At 35.8% G+C, this 27,884-nt stretch overlaps 1 protein-coding gene across 11 annotated transcripts in view; it reads right to left on the bottom strand.

Annotated features, from left to right (window-relative positions):
- Nucleotides 1–4,339: 4,339 nt before the first annotated feature.
- The window catches only part of LOC118889445 (probable ubiquitin carboxyl-terminal hydrolase FAF-X), a 145,883-nt gene continuing 122,338 nt past the window's right edge, over nucleotides 4,340–27,884 (bottom strand). For 5 of the 11 annotated variants that reach the window (XM_036841185.1, XM_036841190.1, XM_036841189.1 and 2 more), the window contains 14 exons: nucleotides 27,079–27,269; nucleotides 22,001–22,174; nucleotides 19,013–19,154; nucleotides 17,093–17,840; nucleotides 16,584–16,707; nucleotides 15,599–15,824; nucleotides 14,920–15,049; nucleotides 11,686–11,871; nucleotides 11,058–11,278; nucleotides 10,881–10,969; nucleotides 7,241–7,397; nucleotides 6,874–7,086; nucleotides 6,373–6,468; nucleotides 4,340–5,679 (listed from right to left, as the gene is read on the bottom strand). In XM_036841185.1, the coding sequence (XP_036697080.1) occupies nucleotides 5,542–5,679; nucleotides 6,373–6,468; nucleotides 6,874–7,086; nucleotides 7,241–7,397; nucleotides 10,881–10,969; nucleotides 11,058–11,278; nucleotides 11,686–11,871; nucleotides 14,920–15,049; nucleotides 15,599–15,824; nucleotides 16,584–16,707; nucleotides 17,093–17,840; nucleotides 19,013–19,154; nucleotides 22,001–22,174; nucleotides 27,079–27,269 (2,835 nt within the window). In that variant the 3' untranslated portion in view covers nucleotides 4,340–5,541. Of the gene's footprint in view, nucleotides 5,680–6,372; nucleotides 6,469–6,873; nucleotides 7,087–7,240; nucleotides 7,398–10,880; nucleotides 10,970–11,057; nucleotides 11,279–11,685; nucleotides 11,872–14,919; nucleotides 15,050–15,598; nucleotides 15,825–16,583; nucleotides 16,708–17,092; nucleotides 17,841–19,012; nucleotides 19,155–22,000; nucleotides 22,175–27,078; nucleotides 27,270–27,884 lie in introns of those variants that run through there. The other 6 variants (XM_036841188.1, XM_036841192.1, XM_036841187.1 and 3 more) reach the window with 6 other exon arrangements.

Below are 27,884 nucleotides of genomic sequence, written 5' to 3'. Positions count from 1 at the left end.
CAGTTTGTGAGGTATAATTTACGCTTCAAAGCTCCTCCTGGGATCAAGCTGAGGCTAGCCTTCTGAACCCATGTCCCAGCTGGCTTTTTCTGGTTTCCCCTTTCCGCTTCTTTCATTCTCTTTCAGGTTCCTCTTGAGAGTCATTTGTTTAAGAATTGCATGTTGACCTCTGCGTTTAGATAATGCTGTCTGTGGCAGGGGTCTTCCCCACCTCTGCAAACCTAAGGACTTCAGTCCTGCATGTACATATACACACAAAATACATAATTTGTTTAGCTCTCAATTTTCACTCTCAGAAAACAGTGTAGTGATTACAGGTTTACTTCTCCCTGAGAGCAACCTAATGAATGTTTTCTTCACTCAACATAAAAAGACTGAGACCAAGGACAGTTTGTCTTGAAGTTCCAGTGGAAAGGAGTCACACATGCTGCAGCTAAAGGGCTACAGAGAAAGGCCTTTGGGACCTTACAGTAACTTGCATAGCAGGAAAAATGTTTTAAAATAGCACACTGTCTATGGATTGTCACACTGAAGCTGAACTAGCAGAATATATATTCTGGTGATCCCTCTGCCAGATAACAGCTGTGTTAGTTCAAACTACTATGACACAGAATGCATTACTAACAATAGACATTTATTTCTCACAGTTTTTGAGGCTGGAACTCTGAGATAACAGTGCCAGCATGGTCTGCATTGGTGAAGGCCATATTCTTGATTTACAGATGGATGCCTTCTTGCCACCCTGTGCCCACATAGTGGAGAGGGAGCTGACTCTTTCACATTTCTTCTTACATTTCTTCTCCCATTCCCGAGGGCTCTACTCTCATCACCTGATCACCTCCCAAAGATCCTACCTGCTAATACCATATCATTACGGGAGCACTGTACATCTTTAAATCTGGCTATGGGTCTTTTAAATGGGGGCTAGAAGAATCCTCTCTGGCATTGTGACATAGTTTGTTGCGAACAGAAAGTGCTAGGGAGCTAATAACCCATGGCTGATACTTGCCCAATTCACACTGGAATCCAGTGGACAAATACTTTTCTCTTCCTTGTAGGAAGACAATCCTGAGGCCCATTCTACAAGCTTCTCAGAAAGATCACAGGGACACCGAACACTAGTTACCCATAGTAACTAGTAATGGATTGAATTTTCCTCTTGTCTCTTTAACACTTACTTGTACCTCACTTTTTCCCTTGGAATCACAACATAAAATAATCTGCACGCAAATTAAGCTCTGTTTTTTGGGAGAGGCTAGCTACTAATTGGGCCCCATCACTTTCAGTTAAAGTATATAAACCACTCCCCAAAAACACCACCTGTTTTTCTCCCTTCCCACGCTGCCTTTTTTCTGCTTTAGATATTATGAATATTTTCCAGATTATTAAATACCCTTCTAGGACTTCCCTATTGGCACAGTGGTTAAGAATCCGCCTGCCAATGCCAAGGACATGGGTTCAAGCCCTGGTCTGGGAAGATCCCACATACCGTGGAGCAATTAATCCTGTGTGCCACAACTACTGAGGCTGCCCTAGAGCCCAAGAGCCACAACTACTGAGCCCACTTACTGCAACAACTGAAGCCTGTGTGCCTAGAGCCCATGCTCCACAACAAGAGAAGCCACCGCAATGAGAAGCCCATGCTCCACAACGAAGAGTAGCCCCCGCTCGCCACAACTAGAGAAAGCCCGCACGCAGCAACGAAGATCCAACACAGTCAAAACTAAATAAATATAAATTTATATAAAAAATATGCTTCTACAATGTCAATGACTAAAATGGTCTCATAATGAACAGGTTAATTTAAGGACGATTAGAGATCATACCCCAATTTTAAGCATCAAATGAGCAAGTCTGAAAGAATTAGTTTATGATAAACTTCCACATGGAGGCATGTCTTATTTTATATCATGAACATGTTAGGATTTCCAGAAGTTATGTATAATTCCAATCCTAATTTTGATTTCCCTAGGACTGTCTTCTGAGAAACTCTCATGGTGATCTAATGTTCCACATGTATTTAATTCATTACTGACGTCCTGATGTACAAAAACACAGCAGCTACTGAAACAGGGAAGAGTCAATTCTTACTCTATGTTGGATCTGTTTTTTACTTTTTTGGGGGGGGGGGTGCTGTGTTGGGTCTTCGTTCTGTGTGAGGGCTTTCTCTAGTTGTGGCAAGCAGGGGCTACTCTTCATCGCGGTGCGCAGGCCTCTCACTATCGCGGCCCCTCCTGTTGCAGAGCACAGGCTCTAAATGCGCAGGCTCAGTAGTTGTGGCTCACGGGCCCAGCCGCTCCGCGGCATGTGGGATCTTCCTGGACCTCTGCATTGGCAGGCAGGTTCTCAACCACTGCGCCACCAGGGAAGCCCCATTTGCTTTTGTTATAATCACTGTCTACAGCTGTAAGCATCCTGCCTTAAGGAACTCTGCCCCTCTGCCTGAATGTTAAAGTGCCTTTGTTCAGCTCACAGAGTGACACTCTGACCCTGCCCACCTGTGAATGGCTATAGAAAAGAAGAAATTAACACATCCCCTCTTATTTTGCAAGACAAATGGCTTTTTTACTTTACTTCCTCACCTCCTCTCCCTCTCTGTTCTGTAAAAGAAACTGGCAAACAGACCTGGATAAGATGGTGTTTCAGGGACCCTAGTTTGCCATCTTCTTGGTCTGCCAGCTTTCCAAATAAAGTCGTATTCCTTGCCTCAACACCTTGTCTCCTGATTTATTGGCCTGTAACAAATTTGGCTTAGCCAGCTAGGAGCCTTGCTGCTTGTGGCTAGCTGGTCCTGGTCAGGCGATACTGGGGCAAGGCCCTAACAGCTGCTGGGACCATGTGTCCTGAGGATCTTCCCTTCAAAATTCCCTGAAGCAGCACTGGCTACCCCAGCCCTTGGCAGTTGAAGTAACTGACAAAATTTCCTGTTACAGAAAACCTAGAATACATTGATTATATATATATAATGGTACCTATATTGAGTAGTGGAAATAAGTACCTTCTCTTTTAATCACATTATTTTTTCTTTGTATAATTCCAGTTAGAGGCCTTTTGTAAAAAAAATTTCCTATCAATTCAATTAAAGTACCATCAAACTTGTGTTAATTCTTATAAATACACTCAATTTTCCTTATTTGTAGATTCTGTATTTCAAATTTATAATTTGTCTACTCAATAAAATTTATTTATAACCTCAAAATCAATACTCTTGGGCTTCCCTGGTAGTGCAGTGGCTGGGAATCAACCTGCCAGTGCAGGGGATACGGGTTTGAGCCCTGGTCCAGAAGATCCCACATGCTGTGGAGGAGCTAAGTCCATGAGCCACAACTACTGAGCCTGCGCTCTAGAGCCCGCCAACCACAGCTACTGAAGCCCGTGCGCCTAGAGCCCGTGCTCCACAACAAGAGAAGCCACGGCAATGAGAAGCCCATGCACCGCAACGAAGAGTAGCCCCTGCTCGCCACAACTAGAAAAAGCCTACGCACATCAGTGAAGACCCATAGCAGCCAAAAATAAATAAATAAAATAAATAAATTTTTTAAAAAACCGATAGTCCTGTGGCTATTCACAGTCATCACAGAGCAGCAAAAATTTTTATGCATCTGATATTAATGTTCCCAGATAAAGGCGGGTGACGATCTGCCTTTATATTTCCCCTGCCATACTATAAAAAGGAGTCATTTTTGGGGTACTGAGTGGCATATTCTATTCTTTTTTTCTGATTTTTGGTTATGATTCTGCTATTTAAAATAGATCCCAAGTAAAGTGTTTTAAGTGCTGTGTAGTGTTCTTAAACACAAGAGGGCCGTGCCACTTTGAGAACTTACGTTTTCAATAAGCATCATTCAGACGTGAATCTTATAGTTCTGCTGCCCTTGAGTTCAATGTCAATCAAAAATATATATTAAATAAAGTATCTTCGAACAGAAACACATATGAAAGAAGATTATGTATTGATGGGTTCAAAAATACAACCAGAGGCTTGCAGGGTCCTAACCCAGTACTTCCTGTACATCAGCATTTAACTCAGTGCTCATGGCAACTCTTTCTAACATAACTACTGTAAGTAACAAGGACTGACCACAGAAATATGCCCAAAGCACAAGACTACTTACTTTAGGAAATTTAAAAATTAACAATACTTAATTGTTTTTCTTTTCTGTAATTCCTGTGTGGTAAAGGGCAAAAGCAAATCATTTTCAACACAAAAACTCAACGTGTCTGAACTGTTGAATTCAGTGCATGTCAAGGCATGCTATACAAAAAATTAATTTTATTGCAGTCTGTAAAAAGAAAACAAAAGAGGAACAAGAAACAAAAACACAACACAGGACAAAAGTCTTCTTAAATCAAATTCTATTTGTGTGAATTCAGCAAAATAATTTCTATAAAACAAAACAGCAATATATTTAAATAGTATTGGATGGGCTGTATTTGTTTGCAGGGATATTTGGTTTTTAGATAGGTTCCAAAATATTACACACATTCAAAAGTTACCAATTTTTTTTTAATATAATATTAACTCACAAGTTTCCTGGAATTCTGAAACAAATTTTTATTCTAAAATAGTACTTCAGAATTATATTAACTAACGTTGGTACAATGGTATTTCAAACTACTGTGGGACCCTGATGATGTCCACTTCATCAGGCTGCAGTTGAAGCAAAATTATATATCAAAAAACAAAACAAACGCACCAAATACAGTCTTCTTTTACGCTCCCCACATTCTGGCATGGCAAAATTTTGCATATTTGTTTTAATATTTTAAAATTCCTATTATCAATATTTTCACATTCTGTATACCACCAAAGAGACTGAACTGTCAAACATTAAATATGAAGAAAATATATGTAACCAAAAACTGTTTGTCACATGTCCCCTTGTTTTATTTATTCTTGGTATAAGAAATAAAAGCTCTGGGCAATACAGCTGTCACTTTGAGGAAACTGCTGTCATTGAGGTAAATTTGTCCTCACTGGCTACACAATTTGTCCTCACTGGCTACACAAACTTAGTGTGAAGCCAAGCTAAATGTTACAGCATTACTACAGCTGTAGTACAAAGTTACAAAGTCTTACATGGCTCCAGTAACTAAGAGTTAACAAAAACTACTGGTGTGATTGATATGAATGGCCTCTTTCAATGTTACCTTTTTTCTTCATTTTGGTAGAGGATTTGATCCAATTGCCACAAAGCTGCAAATACTGGTTGACAAATGCAGCAAACAGAAAAAATTATTTTTTTGTAGAACTCTGCATTCATCAAAAAAATTTTCTTGCCTAAGAATCAACAAACATTAATATATTATATACACCTCTGCCATTTACATATTGCTATCAGCCATTTATTACAAAACATTATACACTTTCTCCTGCAGGTGGCTCACATACTGACAGCAAATTTCTGCAGATGAGACAATGAATCAACTCTCCACTCCATGATGAACAATTTCTCTAGTTTTAAATACTAGCCAAATATAGAAGTTTGGACTGTAAGGCCTAAGTGCCTGGTCTTAAAGGACCAGTTAATTATGCAAATTTCACTGATCCTTCATTTGAGATGAGGATACTTCTTCATTGCCTTCATAATTTTCTTGTGGTCGTTGGCTAGTTTTCTGATGGTTGTTCAAGTGATGTGCTGCTGGCCCTGTATACGGCTGTCCATGCACGTGATTATTCTGAGAAGGTGAAACAGATCAGCATGTCAGACTTTTCAAATTAAAATGAAAAATCATGGTGTAAAGTCTGTTTAAAAGTAGATATGGGTCTTTTTTCCTTGGGGTGGGACTCAGCAATCTCTGATTTTAAGAAGTGCCTTCAGGTGATCTGAGGGACGTTAAATTTCGGAACCACTGCCTTAAAAGATCTGAATTAGTCTCGTTTATGGTTTAATTCAGGACAATCTTTCCAGAAACTTGTTTTTGAATGAAAGTTAAAAGATAAAACATTTTCATCAGTTATCATTCTTTCTTTCCATCTACTGAAGTCAATCAAACTGTTAATTTTAAAAGACATTCTTATTGCAACTAAACATTGCACAGAAGTAACCAAGACACTTCCATTCTGAATATATTTCAGTAGTTATTAATTTTACGTTGATGTGTTTATCACACATTTTTATTAAATACTACAGCTTTTAGTACAAGAGGGCTGACTAGTAGAGAAAGAAAATACTACCGGGTTAGTCGAAACATGCTATTACATGACCCCACTCCAACCACTCTTCTTGTCAAAGTTATTCTAAATAGTTCCTTTACTACTTTACAGTCACAGGTAGTAAGTTACAAAATATGTAAGAAAAATAAGTAAATAATTTTTAAGTAAAGCACAAAAATTTGGGGGATAATGAAAACAAGCAAACTCCTGTTTACCTGTTGATAGTGAGATCCAGATGAATGAGGATATAATGGGGCATCTTCTGGTGGAGATGATTCATGCTCATCTGGGGCATCTTGGTCATCTGGCTCCTAATATTAAAATATTTAAAGAGATTAAGAATGTGATTATAAAGACACTTTAAATTTATTTTTAATCTTTAGGAATAAATTTTATTAGATCCGCAAAGCTGACCTGTTTAACATTTTTTTCATTTACTGCAGATAAAATAATTCACAATTAGAGAAAAAGTTTGATTCACCTAGATATATGAGTTTCAGACAATCTCACAAAAATTTCTCCAAATTAACTCTAACAAAGGAGTCGGCAAGCTTCTTTGATTACTTGAGAACAACCAACACTAAACATTAAAGCCAATAAAACTGCATGACAAATTTACTGCACGGTAAATTGTTTTAAACAATAAACACTGGCCTATAAAATATTACTTCTCTTTCTTCCATTTTTATCTGCTGCCCATTGGTGGCTTTTTTTACCTCTTCTGGACAGAGTTCACAAGCTTTTGCCAGTGTCATCCTAGCACTATGTGATCTCTCTAAGAAATAACCATTTGATGTTTCATTGCTTTGCACTGGAGGAGACCAATTATTATAAGTGTATTGAGGATTGCCAGTGTATGGTCTTCTTTCAAGTTCATCTCCAAGCCATTCCACTGCCCAGGTCCACTTTCTTTTAAGATCTCCATTACCCTTGAAAAGAAAATAAAATTGTTTATGAAAGAATCTGGAATAATTTTTAATGTTAGGTTAAAATGCTGACTCCAAACTTTCATGATTCTTTTCTTAACAAAGCACCCCTTATTATGATTCAGACTGTTACAAAATTATAAGAAAAAATTCTCACCTGTAATATTTGGTAAGCAACTGGACAACTGCTAAAGAGAGCTACCATACATTTTATACACTGGTATGCTCTTTTTTGATAGTGATTCTTAGAGCGCTGGATAGTATCGAACAACCCATCTCGATCATCTGGAATTCCTTTAAGTGCATTATGAATTCTAGAAAAGAACCAGATACATAAATTTGCGGTATCTCTTAGCTAACATTCTGGAGCCTACTGAATGCCATTCAATACACATTTTGATGTAATTATCTGATCTATTTAAATCTACAGTTAAATTACTAAGAAGGTACCATTAGTAAACCCACTCCATGGATGAGAAAACAAGTACAGAAGTCAAACAACTAATGTCACATAGCTAGCAAGCTGGGGAGCTAAGTCTGACTCAAGAGTCTGAAGTCCTATGAAATTATTATCAATCCGAAATAATTTCGCTATACTGTAATTTAAATGAACAATTAAGGATACCAATACTAAATTGTTCTCATTAAAATTAACTACAAACTATGTCTTCATGAATGCCTCAGTTGAGAACATATTTACTTGTAGTTATTAGACCATTACTTCAAGACTGCACTTCAGAGTGTAAAGTCTAGTTTCTATGAAAGTGATATAATCTGGCAGTACAAAATTAACTTGAATTCTAATCAACAGAATACACATGGTGGTTAAAGCCATTTTCACTGCCAAGAACCGGCTGAATTGCTTGTGATCAATGATTTCATTTCAGCTCTAGCCAAACCTCAACATAACATTTTATATAGCCAATGGAGTCTTGTTCTCCTTAGTAGCCAATTAAATTTATGGGTAAAATTGTGCCTTCTGTAGTATCAGTAGCTGAACATGAAGTATCTAGAAAAAATTCTCTTGCGTACCATTTGTTTCACTTAATAGAATATCATTATATTCCAAACCAAAAGCAGGGCTTTTTCTTTTGTTTACATGTTTCTATTTTGCAGTACATACAATCATATAAATCTTGTTTGGAAAATATTTCAGTAATTTTTCTGTTTTTTTGGCCGTCACGCTCGGCATGTGGGATCATAGTTCCCCAACCAGGGACTGAATCCGCACCCCCTAGCATTGGAAGCGTGGAGTCTTAACCACTGGACCTCCACAGACATCTGAGTAATTTTTCGAAGTCTAATCATTTCAGACAAAAAAAAATAACATGCATAGGCATGTTTAGCTGGAAACACTTGTATTATTGTAGTATATATTCTATTTTTATTCTTTAGTTTTTAATTGATAACAAAGTGATACTCAGTATTTCTGCCACATCACCATTAATATCAACTACTTTTTTAAGCCATTATAATCAATATTGTTTTTGCCGGCTTTGTTCTGTTGCCAATGACAGTGCTTGGCACAAAGTAGACACTTTGTAAATATCTCTTAAGTACTGTTTATTGAATAAACCAAATGGTCATTTTACAAAACACTTCACATTTAAGCTAATAACAATCCCATACTAGTTTGTTCACAAAAACTCACTATTGTGCACATTAATCCAATATTTATACCTTTACTATTATCACTTCCTTGAGTGAAACTACAAGGCTAGGATGAGACTGATGAGTTTAAAGCATCTGTAAGAAGTCACACGGGACTTCCCTGGTGGCTCAGTGGTTAAGAATCCGCCTGCCAATGCAGGTGACACGGGTTTGAGCCCTGGTCCAGGAAGATACCACATGCTGCAGAGCAACTAAGCCTGTGCACCACGACTACTGAGCCCGGGTGCCAAAACTACTGAAGCCTGCGTGCCCTAGAGCCCATGCTCCGCAATGAGAAAAGCCACCTCAATGAGAAGCCTGCGCACTGCAGTGAAGAGTAGCTCCTGCTCACTGCAACTAGAGAAGCGCCCACGCGCAGCAACAAAGACCCAATGCAGCCAAAAATAATGAGTTAAAAAAAAAGTCACATAGTAAATAACATATGCTTAAGTTCTTTAGAAAAATAATTAATGAGTAAAAATTAGATCCTATTAAAATAGACTCTAGAAGTATCCAATTCTGTCAAGATACTGAAATAGGTACTAAATAAATGAATATAGGTTGTAACATTTTTGTTTCATGGTAATTTGTTTCTGGTTAACACTATTTTGAAAACATTGATTTTGATTTGCTGGAAATTTAAGATGCTAAATTAGTTGAGAATTTGAAAATATTAATTTAAGAAGTCTAATGTATTTCCAGTCCCTCTTAAATACCTGATTAAAGTGATTTATCATTAAACACTGTGTTCTACAAATTTATTAAAAACTTAAAGTCATTTAAATTTTTTCATTTCTATTTATTTAAAAATTAAGATTTTACTGGTTATTCTGAGGATCAATACACAGACATTTCCATTTGTACACAATTCTTCTAACATTATGTACCAAAAATCTAAAAACTCATGTAGTTGTGATTCTTTTAACAGTTATTCCAGTGACCTCACAGCTTAAAATTTGGAGGCAAATTTTCCTTAACAGAATATCAAGTACCAATAGCTTCATATTATAAAAATTAATTAATTAATTAATTTTTGTGTGCATTGGGTCTTCATTGCTGCATGCGGGCTTTTCTAGTTGCAGTGAGCTGGGGCTTCTTTTTCTTGCAGTGCGTGGGCTCACTACGGTGGCTTCTTTTGTTGTGGAGAATGGATCTAGGTGTGCGGGCTTTAGTAGTTGTGGCACGCGGGCTCTAGAGCACAGGCTCAGTAGTTGTGGTGCACGGGCTTAGTTCCTTTGCAGCATGTGGGATCTTCCCAGACCAGGGATGGAACCCGTGTCCCCTGCACTGGCAGGTGGATTCTTAATGACTGCGCCACCAGGAAGTCCCCAGTATCTTGAAATACTGACATGCTGTTATATCTTAAGTCCCACTAATTCACAATTTAATATCATACACGCTACATACTCAACTTGTCAATCGTTCACAGCACATTAACAAAGTTACTAGGAAAACTGCACTACCATGACCAAAGATGTTACAGAGTGCACAAAATTCTGAAAGTCATTTTCAGATTTTTCTTTTGCTTATTAGAATGACTAATAGGTGGCAATATGTATACATATAAGTCCCTGTGGGGAGAAAAGTCAGGGTCAAGTGGTAGATTTGGGCAACTAATTCTGTATCAGTATTCTTAGGCTGAGTTTTACTGCAAAGAACACAGCAGAATTTTGGGAAGAACTCTGAAGGTCTGCTGGTAGGTAGGATAACCTTAGTTCAAACAAGTTACTGTTGACTCTTCATATACTAATAAAACTTCTAACAGACTAAGGATTATTGTTAAATACCTAAATGTTACTTAGTGTAATGAATTAAAAAACAAGCATATGTAGTCCTAAATTACTATTAATGGAACTTAAAAACTTATCAAAAGCCTACATTAGTCTTCTTAAGTTAAAAAAAGTGAAAAATGTTAAGTACAAGGAAAAAGACTAGTAATAAGCACGGAACTGCAGTTTTAAGAAAAAATAAAAATGAAATAAAACTGTGATAGGGAAAACATTCATTTTGTTAGGTTATTATATATTTTTAAGATTAAGCATTTAATAGAGATTCAAGAACTAAAAATATATTCAGCTACTAGAAATTTCAGTTATTTCTAGAACCTAGAAAAATGTAATTATTCTGGTAGCAAAAAGTGTATCCACCTGTGAGTCTGCCAAGAATCCTCTATTAGTAAAATCTGCAGAAGTAGATCCAAATATGGCCGAAGTTCATAGGTGTATGAATACGCAACCTAAAGACAGGTAAAACATAACTGAATTTCTTATTTAAAGGAATAATTAATCAAATTACAGACATATGAATGTTTATTTTCCTTTAACCTGCCAGAGAAGTTCACTGAGGACAGTAGAAGAGAACTGAGGATTCTCCCAGCAGCAAAAACGAAGCAATTTGATGGTTTCCTCTGAGTTACTGCAGTCTTCAATAATTTTCTTCACATAACTTGTTTTCACAAATAAAATGTCTGCCACATTCTGCTGAATTGGCATTATAGGCTGCGATAAATTAGGGTCACCAAAAGGACTGGGAAGAGGGGGATTACCTAGAATAGATTTGTCATCAATGAAAAGCCAATACACTTCTTTGCAAAACTGCAATATTAAATTTTTTATTAAAAACAAAATTATAAATTAAGTGTCCTAAGCACAATAAAACATTCATTAAAATGATCAGATATACTAAGATGCAAAAATATAAATGCTGACACTGAAGACAAAAAATAAATAGTTAAAATTCTTACACCATTTCATAAATAAGGGATTTATCACAGTAGGTGGTAAATTTTGAAAAAGGTCTCCTGTAAACATGTAAAAAAGCAAACGGTTTAAAAATATAATAAAGCATATAGTCTTTTACTTCATTTATATAAATGTCAGAATTTTAATTTAGTACTACAGAAGGCTAGCATTACTTTTAAAGTACTATAAATAATGGAACATTCTACTTTACCACTGATTGAAGACTGCATTCTTGATGAGACATTGCAACAGCGGATCAGCTGAGACACTACTGAGTATAACTTGCCTAATTCAGCATACTGATATTTGATTGGAGGACCTGGACCTTCATCTAAAGACACAAGCATAAAGGTAGCAGGTACACTCAATTTCAGAAGCTGTGTCTTTTCTGCCACACCTGTAAAAAAGGGACGAGAGTAATGTTCAGGAAAAACAAGCAAAAATAGTAAGAATGGCAGGTTCTGCTTTAATAAAAAAGTAACTATGTATAGCTGCCTACAATTTTTATGATTAAAGCTCATCTCCTTTGATTAGACTGCACAAATACAGATAAAACAAAAAATACGTTGATTTAGTTAAAGTAAATTAAAAACAAATGTATTTATTTTTGGCTGCATTGGGTCTTTGTTGCTGCATGTAGGCTTTCTCTAGCTGCAGACAGTGGGGGCTACTGTTGGTTGTGGTGCGTGGGCTTCTCATTGCAGTGGTTTCTCTTGTTGCGGAGCGCGGGCTCTAGGCGTGTGGGCTTCAGTAGTCGTGGCACGCAGGCTCAGTAGTTGTGGCTCACAGGCTTAGTTGCTCTGCAGCATGTGGGATCTTCCTAGACCAGGGCTTGAACCCTGCATTGGCAGGTGGATTCTTAACCACTGCACCACCAGGGAAGTTCCTAGTTAAGGTAAATTATTCTAACTGTGAAGTACTGATCATGACTCTGGCATTCCAATTATACTAAGCCCTAGAGAAAAGCACACTTTGTAGGGCCTAGAGAGACCTGAGGAGCCTAGATACTGTCTCTCAACAAAATAAGGGAAGATGACAAAGACAGAAACTACGCTAAATGAGAAACAAGGTTTTTTGGTAACCTACCATCTTCTCTTTTTCCCCTCTCTAGAGAAAAATTTTGGGGGGGAAAAAAGCCTAAATTTCCTGTTGCTTGTTTTCTAATTTTCCCATTCCTCATTCTCATTTAGTTTCTCTCCCAAACTTGGTTTGAAGCTAAAAAACAGTTCTCAAATTTAACTATTTCCTTGTTCTTGAATCTTTTACTTGGGGTTCTGTCTCTTCCATTTTCTATTCCCTCCCTCCTTCTGTCCGTCCTTTCTTATTTCCTCCCTTTTCTATTTCTTACTCTTAACTGTGGATTCTTTTCTTCTAGCTCTTAGAAGATGTTTTTCCCCAAAGTTCTCATTCTACACTATCTCTTAATACTGCTTACTTTCCTGTGACTAAATATATAGTCATTATAGAATCTATACTCATTCATATAGATGACTCCAAATTTTGGATGTATGTATCTCACTGTTTATTGGAGTTCTTTGCTAAGGTGTACAACATACTTTTAAAATTTAATCTGCCCAGATACGTTCCTATTCCTAGGTTTCCTCTCAGTAAATGGCAACACAGTTCTCTTAGTTCCTCAAGTCACACCTTGGACATACGTCTTTTCCCTGCTCCATTCATTCAAATATCCAATCACCAAGGTCTGCTGATTCTCTCATAAAAACTCCTAAATCTTTCAAGTGTTATCTTCCTTATTGCCCACTCCATAACATAAGGCAATAATGATATCTGTCTATAGATTATACTACAATCTCTAGTCTTGTACAACTGTAATCCATTCTACACTATAGCAAATGTAATCTTTCTAAGGTAAACCTCGCTAATAATGTTATAATGGCTCTCAGTGCCTGCACAAGACCTGCAAAAAGAGCAGGTCCATCACCTATCTCATATCTTTCACCAGATCATGTCACACAGAAAAACATTCATATTGTCCACTGAGCCAAGTCATGTAATGCCAAGTCTTTGCATCTACCATTCACTCTGTTTACAAATTCCCTGCAACACTTTCTCCAACAACTTTACTCTCTTTTTAACAGCCTCTTCAATAAGTGGTGCTGGGAAAACTGGACAGCTACACAGAGAAGAATGAAATTAGGACATTCTTTAAAACCATTATACAAAAATAAACTGAAAATAGATTAAAGGCCTAAATGCAAGACTGGATATTACAAAACTGCTAGAGGAAACGAAGGCAGAACATTCTGACATAAACCATACCAAAATTCTTTTGGATCAGTCTCCTAAAACAAAGGCAATAAAAGCAAGAATAAACTAATAGGACCTAGTTAAATTCAAAAGCTTTTGCACAGCAAAGGAAATCATCCACAAAACAAAGACAACCTCCTGAATGGGAGAAAATATTTGCAAATAATGTGACCAATAAGGGGTTAATATCCAACATATACAAATAGTTAATACAACTCAACATCTAAAAAACAGCTCATTCAAAAATGGACAGAATTGAATACACATTTTTCCAAAGGGGACATTCAGGATGCCGAAAGGCCACAGGAAAAGATGCTCAACATTGCTAATCATCAGGGAAATGCAAATTAAAACCACAATCAGATATCACCTCACACCTGTCAGGATGGCTATTGACAGAAAGATAGCAAATAACAAATGCTGGCAAGAATGTGGAGACAAGGGAACCCTCCTACACTGTTGGGAATGTAGACTGCTGCAACCACTATGGAAAAGTTTGGAGGTTCCTTAGAAAACTAAAAATAGAAATACCATATGATCCAGCAATCCCACCCTTGGGCATGTATCTGGAGAAAACCATAATGCGAAAAGATACATGCAGCCCAGTGTTCATAACAGCTCTATTTACAATAGCCAAGCTACAGAAACAACACAGATGTCCATCGGCAGAGGAATGGATAAAGAAGATATGCTACATGTATACAATGGAATAATACTCAGCCATAAAAAATGAAATAATGTCATTTGCAGCAACATCGATGAACCTAGAGATCATCATACTAAGTGAAGTCGGACAGAGAAAGAAAAATACTGCAAGCCACAACTACTGAGCCCACGTGCCACAACTACTGAAGCTCGTGCACCCAGAGCCCATGCTCCACAACAAGAGAATCCACCGCAATGAAAATCCCGCGCACCGCAACGAAGAGTAGCCCCTGCTCACCGCAACTAGAGAAAGCCCGCGTGCAGCAACGAAGACCCAATGCAGCCAAAGATAACAGAAAAAAAAAAAAGAAAAAAAAAGTTATACAGGTAATCTGCAATGGATTTCAAGGATAAGTATGGAATAACTGCTTCTACTTTAGAAGAGATTAGTTCTCAACAATGCAATAAATGCTTTCATCATTTATTATGTAAATACAAAGCAACACATTAAAAAGAATATGAAAAGTCTTACCTAAATTGGCATACATTACAAACAGATTGAAATACTGCTGTAAATGACGGCCATGTTCCGAAACTTCCCTTCTCAGGAGATTTAATACTGCTCTTAGTAAGTGATCACTCAAGCTTAAGTTATCACATGCCTGTGAATCATAATTTATTATTTCATCAGCAACAAGATATAGAGAAGTATACTTCTATGTGCATTAAAAGTGTATGTTTGCATAGAGGTTATTAGGCAGAAGTATCAGGTAGGAAATTATTAAACACATTTGTTTTTTGGGAAATGAAATATATAGCTTGGGGAGATTTCATTGCAGATGTTTTATAATGTTTTTGAGTGTCAGATAATAATAATAAAATAAAAACCACTTGGAGTTTTATGCTAAAAATGATACTTAACAAAAGATTTAAATTTAGCCATTATAAAATTAAACCTTAACTGAACATACAGAATCTGAAGACTTAGTACACAGCTGCAAGTAACCGAATAGAAAAAATTTTCCTTATATTTTAAAGTGCCCAAAAATCAAACATTACTGTGAAACAATTTTAACGAACTCAATTGATGTGTGCAAACATTTCATATATGGTATATATGTCAAACAAATGCATATGTTTACTGATGTCACCTGGCAGAAAACAGAATTTACATTTAAGTATTTCATAATTAAAGAAAAGCTTTTGATTACCTGACTAGAAGGTCCTGGAGATGTGAAAGATGAAGGACAAGGCCCATCTTGCAAAGAAAAATGTGCAATAAATACTATAAGTTTTGCAAATGCACCCCTCACTTCTGCACTAGGGCACTCAAGAAGGTATTCAGAGAAACGATTTGAAACATTGAAAAGGACATTATGAGCAAACCAAAAACGTACGTTCTTGCTGTGACGGAGCAGAATGCACAGTACATCATACCTAAAACAGAAAAATATATGAATTTTCATTTAGGTGCCTCCATTTTAACTGCTACAATGAACCAACAGGTTTCTGTGAACCAAATAAAGAAGAAAGAGCTCTGCAATTAATGATCTTAGTTGTTGTTGTTGTTGTTTTTTGGCTGAGCCACATGGCTTGTGGGATCTTAGTTCCCTGACCAGGACTTGAACCTGGGCCCTTGACAATGAAAGCGGGAGTCCTCACCACTGGGCCAAGGGGGAATTCCCGATTATAGTTGGTTTTAATACAAACTTCAGCCCTGTGACCTGATCTAGTCCCATAGTCACAAAATGAATTAAATGAGAACTGTATATGTAGGTGGATACAAATCTATTAACTCTTTCTGATCCAGTGATAACTCCTTAACATCTTCTAATCTGAGAGATGCTAAGAACAGTTGTTAGATTAAGGTATTAAAATGTCTTCCATATTTTACAATTATAAACTTAAGACTATAATCATTTAAAAATCCTCTACCTTTTTAAACATAAGCAGAATGAATCCATGTAGTAAAGATATAGAATATAAGTAATAGAAACAGGAGCCAAACATTGAATAATAAAAGGCACATTAAAATTAAGCATTTTAAATACAATTTCTCTCAACATTACTACCAAGATTTTTATCCTATATTTAAAATTTGAAGTAAGATTCCCCCAGTTAGGGGAAAATAAAGCAACATAATAATGAACCATACGAACTCTAAGTACAAAGTAAATAAAATTCAAAGCCATGTACCAATCACTGGCAGGGCCACGAACTATTTTCTTGGTGTGAAATCCAGTGGTAAAGAGGAATCTAGCTGCAAGCTGAATACTAATCATAGTGATTTCTTCTGCTTCAGGCAACAAGTGATCTTGTCCTTAAATAAAAAGCACATGAACAGTCAAACACACTTTTGTTTAAATGTGTTTAAACAAAAGCTCCATGTTTAAAAAAATTCTTTGCCAAAAAGTAATCTTCAGCACTTACCTTAGTACTTAACCAATCCATGTTTCAAACTAATGCTTAGTGAAAACTCCCATAAGTTAACAGCTCTTCTATGTTTCTAGATACTGACTATTCAAAGGTATGGGTATATTAAATACATGACTTTAAAATAACTGGCACTGAATATGCTGACACATTTAAAACAAAATGAGTCTAAATAATTTTATGAAAAAAAAGAAGGTAAAAGAATGCTGAAGTAAAGCACTAAATACATATTGATACTTGATAAACTTCTAAGTTAAATTCCAGACACTTACCTGGAGCAGGGCTTAAGTAAATGCTGTTACACGTAAGCAGTTTTTTCACAAACTGAAAATATTCTGAACTGTACTGCATTCGGTTGTGCATGAACTGCACATTTTGTTTCCACACACTTCTCTCAATGGCTGGTGACATAATCTGATAGGGTTTTGTGATAGTTAGCTCTGATATATATCTTATCATTTCATCATCTTGGTCTATTGTGTCCATTCGCTCATAAAAGAGTATATAAGCATTCCACCACCTTTTCTGCCTCCTGTATGACATGCGCTTCATCATATGATCAAATACTTCTCCCATGTACTCTCCACCAAAACACTGATTTTTCATTTCTTCATCATCATCCATTTTACACTCTGTTACATCTCCATCATCAAATTTATACCAGCGATTTCTCTCACCATCTTTACCATTCCTCTGAATGATGTAGGAGTAATAATGTCCACCACTTGCTTGACCACTGTGTACAAGCACCCCCCCAAGTCTGTATTTTGTGCTACCTGCTGTCTCACATTCAGACTGCTCATTCTGTTGTATCAACTGAATCTCTGGGTTTACATCATCTCCTTCCAGCTTTGCAACACCTGATACTGTGTAAGGTTCCATGTCCAGCTCTCGTGGAAATTCAAAATAATCATTGAATTTAATTGCACATTCTCTTTCCCAGTCATAGTCAAATCGTTTCAATTGAATAGCAAGAACAGGAGGCAATTTTTTAATTAGCAACCGCTTTACTGTATCAACCTACAATAAATGGTAAATAATAAGTGAATGTTCTTCTATAACCCAAATAAAACAAAAGAATTTTAATAATACAATTTAAAACTTTATGATCCTCTAAATGTATTTACAAACAGATAAATGATAACATAATCAAGATCATTCATCACTACTGACTTTTTCTAAATACTTATACCAAGCCTAAAAATATGTAATCACTCATCTGTTGCAAATTATAAAAATTAGTGATATAAAAACTAATAACTGGTTCCACACTCCCACTGCTAACTGATCATGTTACTTTTCTGACCTTTACTTTTATGTTAAATGAATAAAATCTGCTGTAAGCAAACTTAAGAAATACTGTAATAATATGCTAATATATATAGCACTTAGTGACAGATAACATGCTACATGCTGCATTTAATCCATACTACCTTCTGAAAAAGTGCTACCAAGGTTTCTACTTTAAAATACATGGATTAAGAGTGGCAAGTTGTATAAGAAGAAACCACTCCAGCAGAAACTGTGTCAGAGCTATAGGTATGGCTTTAGATGCCACAATCTAAATGGTGTTTAAAATCAAAGCAGTTCAGGTAATAACTTCAAGATGAGAGGGTATGGTGGGCCCAGAAAAATATTTACTATTTATCATATCATATGTATTTTCAAAGACATGTTATAGTTCCATCTCACAAACTGTTTAAGTGGCCACAAATAAAATTAGTTGGTGGGATCTAAAAATCAGATCTCATCTTTAAAACTGCAAGTAGTTCTGAAAATCTCCTGTAACCAAATAAAATTAGCACACAGTTGTTCTAAAGTTGAAGAATAAGCTTGAGTATGAAAGGGGAAAAATATTTTCTGTTAGCAACTCTTCAGGTTTGAAAAATTCAATGGCAATGTGTTTCAGGGCAGAAATAGAAAGTAACTGTGCAACTTTTAAACTACAAGAAAAAGTGATGTTAAGTTATTGTGACTTCTAAAATTAACCACCCAATTAAAAGGACTTTTCCTAATTTATTATTATTATTAGTTTCTTTCAATACTGTTTCCTTGACAAATCTTTTAATCAGTTATCATCTTGACTGCCACTGTAGCAAAAGCAGAGGTAAAATCTGAGATTGAAAACTATTTTGATGTCTTCCAGCTATGTTAAATGCAATCATATTTACTAAAAAACAAACAATACATACCTTTTTATCACATTTTTCACAACGATATGCATTTGCACCTTCCAATAAATCTCCTTTGATATACTGTTCCAAAGAATCAAGAAGGTTTTGGTGATTTCTAATATCTACATTCAGAGTTGTAAAAGATTCTTCACACTCGTATCTAAAGACGTTATTTAAGAAACATTAAAAGGATTTATTCCTTAGGTTTCTAAACACTGTCGTTAAGTTGTGAACTTGACAAAAAACACATTTGCAGTATTTACTGTACCATGTCAAATGCATTAGTCACAGTGTTATTCGTAAGTTAACAGTTGTCTTTCCCTGGTCATTTACTTTGTACTGGGCAATGCATCAGACTCTTTAAACACAGTATTGCTTACCTTCACCTTCAAAAAAAAACCTCCTAGAGATATGTTATCTGTCCCTCTTTTATAGATACAGAAACTGTACTGGGGGCGTGGGTGATGGTGAAAGAGGTGACAAAGAGATTAATATGGCCCAGTTTACTACACAGAGTGTGATGTGAAGCCAGGCTTGTCTGGCCTCACTGCTTAAGTTCTTTATATTCTTTCACACAGCTACCTTTGTTATTTAAGCAGCAGTAATTCATGGCAAGGTAAAGGTAAACATTCATCAAGTTCAGAAAAAAGCCTATTTATGAGCTGAATTTTTAAATGTTCCTCCACATGTGTAATACAAATAGCAACTAATATTTTGGCACTTAGATGCCAAGTTCTCGCCTAATGCACAAGTTCAACTATCCAACATACTTGCATGTCTCTAGTATTCAGTTCTACAGAGTCATAAAAAAACTTGTAAAAAGAGTAAGTGATGTGGGATGGAGTGAGCAACCCACATTCTGATGATTCTCTACAAAAGGGGCTTTCAGGAATTTCTGATGACACATTATTAAACTCAGAAAACATATCAACCATTAAATCCACTGATCCAACCAATATATCAAGAGTACCTGGGAATCCCCTGGCAGTCCAATGGTTAGGAATCCGTGTTTTCGCTGCCGCAGGCCCGGGTTCAATCCTGGTCAGGGAATTAAGATCCCACAAGCCGCATGGCACAGTCAAAAAAAAAAGAGTGCCCACCATGTGTAGAGCATAGGGGATATTATGTTTTAGACAGTCCTTCATATTTAGAAACTTGTAATTCAGAAAGACAAAACACAGAAGTATTTATAAATGGCTTATTACACATGTTTCTACTGTGATAGAAACCTGTCCACAGAGGAGAAAAAGGTCTTAGGAGATAAACTGAGATTAACAGTTTCTCTTGCAATTTGGGACACCCTAAAAAAACAATGTTCTATAATACTAGAAAGACTTGAGACTCTTACATACTCCTAAAATGTCTAGTAAGACTAATTTTGTTGGAATGTGTACTTCATTTGCACAAGACACTTCCATTTGGCAGAGCAAAAGAATTCACAAGTAACTCTGACTAAAAAAACTGAGGACTGATAAGAACACATGACAAAGAGTTGGATTTTCATTGTTCATCTAATGTAAAATATCTTTCATAAGAATACAAAGTTGGCCAAGCTAGGTGAATAAATGACTCCCCATCTTCCAAACTAATGGCACTGTAACATGGTAAGAGTTTCTCATTTATGTGAGATTACCTTTCCTCAACTCATTTCCCTAATTTCAAAAAAATCTGCTTTATCCACTTACACCAAACTAATGTTTACAGAATAACAGAGTGGCTTTTATTTTATTTTAATTAATTAATTAACTTTTGGCTGCACTGCGTCTTTGTTGCTGTGCATGGGCTTTTTCTCTAGTTGCGGCGAGTAGAGGCTACTCTCTTCATTGTGGTGCGTGGGCATCTCATTGTGGTGGCTTCTCTTGTTGTGGAGCATGGGCTCTAGGCGCTTGGGCTTCAATAGCTGTGGCACGCCGGCTCTAGAGCAGGCTCAGCAGTTGTGGCACATGGGTTTAGTTTCTCCACGGCATGTGGGATCTTCCCAGACCAGGGATCGAACCTGTGCCCCTGCAATGGCTGGTGGATTCTTAACCACTGTGCCACCAGGGAAGTCCCTAGAGTAGCTTTTAGAAAATACTATCTTATTTTGATTATTTGGGTGAGAAAGAATTTCCTTTCTGTGTTATATGAATGTGTAACAAGAAGTCCCACACAATAGGCATGATATGAGTGTCCATCGTTAAACCTTCTGAACTACTAATAACCAAGAATTCTTTAATTATTTTCATTAGGAACCCATAATAAATCAATCTCTTCTAATTTGCTCCAAAACACAGAATAATGTCTTGTCAACTCTTGCTAATGATCTGATGTGCAAACATACCTAACGCATCTCATGAATGATAAGAATCAATGGTAATTTTAAATTTCTATAGAAAATTCCAGACCTACCAGTTATCTTCTAAAGTTGCTGTTTGTTTGCTTGTTTATTTATTTATATATATTTTTAAAAGGTGTTGGGTAACTAACTAAACTCCAAACACCCAGGGAAGCGTGCTAAAGATAACTAACATTTAATTAGTGCTTACTATATGCCAGGTTTCATTCACGAGGATTTTTTTTTTTCTTTGCCGCTCTGCCCAGCTTACAGCATCTTAATTCTCCAATCAGGGATCAAACCCGTGCCCCCTGCAGTGGAAGTGATGAGTCTTAACCACTGAACTACCAGGGAATTCCCTAAAGTTACTGTATTGTAGACATTTCAATTATTATTTTCATTATAACAGCCAGGTAAATATCTTTATGTAGATTTAAGGAAAAAATGCCATTTTATTTCCTCAGATATGACAAAATATAAGAATGTAAGAGAAAAATAATGAGATACTGAGAGTAACAAGAACTAAATGCTACTGAAAAAAAAACAACCCACAAAACAGTGGGGTATAACATAAGAATGTAATATTTGGTACTCTGCTTTCATACATATGTATTGGTAAAAATTTTATTTATACTATTAAAAAAAGAAAGACCCATACAAAGTACATATTAAAAATGTCAACTAGTACTTACCTATGTGGGCAGCCTTGGCAAATCTTCTGATCAGCAAAGGAACCTCCCAGGACTTGACTTAGCACAGCTGGATGTCCTAAAGCTTTTAAAGCTTCATCTAAACTATCCACCAAAGAATTAAAAAACTCTAAGGCATCGTGTTGTTCACGAAGATTAACAGGTTCACCCCAAAGCCTAAGAGAAAAAACGGAACAAAACAAATTGTAGTCTCCATCCCCAGAATATCTGTATTTTATTTTTCTAAACAACAAAAATGACAATGACATTAGAAATGTAAGTTTAGGCTTTATCCATTTACACAGGAAGCAGAAGTAAATCAATGCATGCTATGTATTGGGTGGCTACAGTAATGGAAGTGAAGCTCATAGTAAAACTGGTAGTACAGTGCCAAGCACTCAGAATGGTGCTTCCTTTATGAAGCAGTAGAGTCATGTATTTTGAATTCAAGTAAAGAGAGCATTAACATGAGAAGGAAAACAGTCTTATATAGATGTTATAACGACTACTTTGTTATTTAATTCTGCTTAAATTTTGGAGGCTATATTGCAATGTTCACAGCCATTTATTCCTAACTAAAGTGATTTTTCCAAATGAAAAGAGAAACATTTGCTCTGTTCTAGAGTGAATGTATTTTCTGTAATTTGAATGGACTTAAATATATATATATATATAAATCCACTGATCCAACCAATATATCAATATATCAAATATACCAATATATTTAAGCCAACCGAGCCAGAGAAAACAAAATTCCAATTGTGTACACAAGATGAGAACCACTGCTGTAAAAGCCAAGTCATGCTGGAAGATCAAAAACAACATCTAATTTAATATTTACAGAATAATATACATAAGAGAATAGAAATACATTCATTTTTAGCAAAAGACAAGGCAAAATTTTAAACCTGCTAAGGAGGTTTATTTTCTTTTGTGTGTGGTGTGCTTTTACAATTTAAAAAATTGGCTACTAATTTAAAAAATTAATTTTAAATTTACATAGAGTAACATTCAATCTTTTTGGAGCACACTACGTGATCTTTATAAATCATAGGCAGTTGTGTAACAACCACCACTATCAAGATACTAAACCGTAACTCAATTCCCCCACCAAATTTCACAATGCTACTAATAGTCAAACCGTTCTGGACCCCTATTTCCTTAAAACCAACTTTTTCAAGCTTCACAGTAACCCAATCAAGATACTCTTTTCTGAAGTTACATGAATTTGTTCTTTTAACTTTCTTTGTATTAGTGATTATAGTTTACTTTTTTCTACCATTTTATATTTTTTAAAAATTAATTTTACTTTGAGATAATTGGAGAATCACCTATTTTATTGCTTTACATTCACATCAGCAATAGGTGACCCATATTCTTTGCATCCTGGTCAGCGCTGAATGCTCTCATCCTTTAACCCTTTTTTTTTTTTTTTGGCCGTGCCACTGTGCCTTTAGTGTCAGCCCAAGAAACCACAGCCAAATCCAGTGTCATATGAGGCTTCCCTCACTTTTTCTTTTAAAAGTCTTACAGCTTATCTCATGTTTAGGTATTTGGTCCATTTAGTAAAGGTGTAATGATGAAAGACTCAAACCTACCCTCCAAGATCAGGAATAAGGGCAAGGATGCCTGTTTTCTTCACTTTTATCAATACAGCACTACAAGTTCTAGTCAGACCAACTAGGCAAGAGTAAGAAATAAAGGCATCCAAATGAGAAATCCTAAAGATTCAACCAAAATCTGCTAGAATTTGGCAAATTCAGTGAGGTTGAGAGATTTAAAAATCAACACCTAAAAATCAGTATGGAAGGTTATTATTAATGCATACAGAATTTCAACTTAGGAAGATGAAAAAAGTTCTTAAGATGGATGGCGGTACACACAATATGGAATGTACATACCTAGTGCCACTGAACTATAAACTTGAAAACATCTAAAATGGTTAAATTTTTGTTTCATACATTTTACCACAGCAAAACAATTAGTAAACTGGAGTAAAAGAAAAAACAGGTAAAAATAATTTCATCAAAATTTAAAGTGAAAAGACAAGATGGGAAAAAATATTTGTAAATCATTTATATTAAAACCTTAGTATGATGACTATAGAAAGAACTGTTATAAAACAACAACAAAAAGACAATGTGTACTTGAATACACATGTTCCTCAACAAAATATACAAATTGTCAAAGCCCAATAGACATATGACAAGGTGCTCAACATTATTAGTCATTAGGGAAACACAAATTAAAACCACAATGATATACCACTTCATACCCACTTGAAAGGCTATAATTTAAAAAAAACCACAAAAACAACAAAACAACATACACCAAAAAACCAAAACCTAAACAACACAAAACCCCCACATATATTGGCATGCATGTTGAAAACCTGTAACCCTCATACTCTGCTGGTGGGAAAGTAAAATGGTATAAGGGATGTGGACGAGTTTGGTGATTCCTCAAAAGGTTAAACACATAACTGCCATATGATCCAACAACTGCACTGCTAGATATATATTAAAAGAAATTTAGGGGCTTCCCTGGTGGCGCAGTGGTTGAGAGTCTGCCTGCCAATGCAGGGGACACGGGTTCGAGCCCTGGTCTGGGAGGATCCCATGTGCCATGGAGCAACTAGGCCCGTGAACCACAACTGCTGAGCCTGCGCGTCTGGAGCCTGTGCTCCGCAACAGGAGAGGCCGCGACGGTGAGAGGCCCACGCGCCGCGATGAGGAGTGGCCCCCGCTTGCCGCAACTAGAGGAAGCCCTCGCACAGAAACGAGGACCCAACACAGTCAAAAATAAAATAAATAAATAAAAAATAAAAATAAAGGAATTCCTAAAAAAAAAAAGAAATTTAAAAAATTAAGTACACACAAAAACTTACACAGTATGACTGTTCATGGAAGTACTGTACTATTAACAATAGCTAAAAGAGGGAAACCATCCAAAGATCAATTGATGAGTGCATCACCAAAAATATGGAGTAGTCATAAACAATGGATTATCAATCAGCCATGAAACAAAGTTCTGATACATGCTACAACATGGATGCACCTTAAATATATGTTTAAAGAAACTATACCCCATATACCATACTGTGTGATTGAATTTATTTAAAATACTCAAAACAGGCAAATTCGTACCCAGAATGCTATTTTTTTTGGTTGCAAGAAGGGGAGACAGGGAATGACTCTTTAATAGGCATGGGAGTTTCTTTCTGGATGGTGAGAATATTCTGGAAGAAGATAGTGGGATGATGGTACTAGTGATCATACAAACATTCTGAATGTAATATGTGTCACTGAACTGTATACTTTTAAATGGTTACAATGGTGAATTTTATATTATATAAACTTTGCCAAAAAGAAAAAACACATTAAGAGCACACTGTGTGTCTCTTAATGATTATAGGTAGTACAAAAGTGCTGTGAGCTTTCCACCATTGTATGGAGGGAATAAGTGTTTAGACAAAAATCATAAACATATATTTAAGTACACATTAGGATTTTAGAACATTCAAATACAAACATTGTAATTTTGTATTATGAGGAAAACTATACACACCTATATATCTAGCTATATCTATAGGTAGAAATATGTAGATACAGATACATTCATGTATACAGTTTTGCTATCTAATTATAATTATATATACATGCACACATACAAATAATTTAGTGAAAGATTTTAAGATAAAAGCTCATAGTATAGTAATCTGGAAGAACAAGAACATAAATGTTGACTAGAATACAAAAGAAAATCTTGAGTCAGGATAAAGGTATGAAAAAAATCAGTACAGTAACAGGTGGAGAAAAGAGAGAGGTATTTGTTAGGTGACAGAACTGAAAGAGGAAAGGTACATATCTGGTAGGAAATGTTATAAACACAAATCACTCTTATGACCAAGGTTGAGAGTTTAATTTGTAGAACACATAAAGTTATATTGAAAGATAATGGGGGTCACCATACTAAAAATTTGTGAGTTTCAAAAGAAATCTAAGTGATATCCTAATATATATAAAAAGGGTACTACCCTGACTGAAACAGAGGGTGACCCAGAAGTCAGATGATCCCTTTGCTTGCCCACCTCAAGTTTACTTAGGAGTTACTCTGCTGACATAATTCTAAACTCCTATAAAAGACTGCAGCCTTGTTCTACACAGTAACTAGAGCTGTGTAGTTACAGCTGTAGTGGGCATGACACAAGACAGGTCTCGATAAAATTTGTGAAAAAAAAGAAATGACATCAAAATGTAACTGAACTTTTAAAATATAAAAATAGAACAAACTTTATTGGTCACTTGAGTAGGATGCTAAGAAACTGTATGATTACTTTTTAAACATAAAAGGAAAAATAAAACAGTATCTATCCTAGTTTTCATGTAGATATGTATGTTAAGGTTAGTTATCTAATTGATGAGGGACACTTCTATTTATGATGACTGAGTGGCTCTTTCATATCACAAACAGAAAGATACACATTTTATATCTTCCCGAAGGGAATAAAATCACCATCTATGAAACAGTATTGCCCACTGCAAATGGGGAATAACATACTTGAATCTGCTCACGCCTCTTAATCATGGTTAAGAAAAGTATAGCCCATGAGTCAAGTCCAGTCCATTGCCGACATAGCATCCCAGAGCTAAGAATGGTTTTATATATACTAAATGACTGAAAAAAAAAATCAAAATAGTATTTCATGACAAGTGAAAACAATATGAATTTCAAATTGCAGTGTCCATAAACAGAGCTTTATTACAGAGCCACACCTTATTCATTTATGTATTGTTTATGGTTGTTTTCTTGTTGTAACAGTAGAGTTGAGTAGGTGTGACAGACCATATGACCTGCAAACCTAAAAAATACAGGGACAGAGACAAAGAAAATACTGAAAAACAACTCCAGAATGCAATTAGGAAAATCCAGATTGTGGGACGTTTTCCAGGGCAAAGTACCTAGCTTCTTTATTGGTAACTGCAGACAAACAAACAAAAATGCAAACAAAATAACCCCCACCCTGACTCAGTATACTGAGATTTTTATAAAACTGAAATCATCATTCACCCATAATTTACCTGAACTGTTTCCAAAATCCTCTGGGCACATAGTATTGCAGCCGGGAAGCAGCTAAATGACCAAAGATGATCTGAAGGTGTCTCAAAACACCAATATTGTACTCTTTCCTATCTTCTGTTTTACTTAATGCTGGTTTGTCTTCAAACTGATGAAGGTATCCAAATACATCATCTCGGGGATCAACATTACTCTGAAGGTGAAAAAAATATCATTGATGATCTAATCTAACTTTAAAGGTAGAGTGAAATAAGTTGAGACAAATACAAATAAATGAAAAATGATTTGTATTATTTTATACTCCAAATATCTAAAGCACTTAATATTCATTTTGTAATATTAGTGCTTACACCCACAAATTCACAGGAGGGTTACCATTTAAAAAAGCATTAAAAACTGTAATATTTTTTGGAGATAGTGTAAGAAACAAAGGTTTAGTTGAGTAGACTAGACTGGAGACAAGTGAGTGCTTTATACAAAAGCTTTGGGGAAATAAGTTACTTAGCCTTTCTAGGATTCAGTTTTTTCTTGTGAGATAACACATTCTTCACAGATTATATGAGGTAAATTATGTGACATGATGTGAATTATTAATATTCGGTAAGTATAGAAATTATGAGTACCTTTGGTAGAAACAGAAGCATAGACAGAGCTCTAAAGGTCTTAATCACTCTAAATTCTCATGAAGAATTTAGTTATTTTACAGAAAAGTGAGTATCTTTTTATATTCTTTGCATCTGCAGCTTATGGTAAGAAAGTAAATACCCAGTTCCTGCCCTTGAAAAGCTCACAGTCCAGGAAAAGAAAC

The sequence above is a fragment of the Balaenoptera musculus genome, chromosome Y, assembly GCF_009873245.2.
Source record: "Balaenoptera musculus isolate JJ_BM4_2016_0621 chromosome Y, mBalMus1.pri.v3, whole genome shotgun sequence".
Taxonomy (NCBI): domain Eukaryota; kingdom Metazoa; phylum Chordata; class Mammalia; order Artiodactyla; family Balaenopteridae; genus Balaenoptera; species Balaenoptera musculus.
Note: the sequence above shows the minus strand (reverse complement) of the source record. Positions and strands in the feature narration are given on the sequence as shown.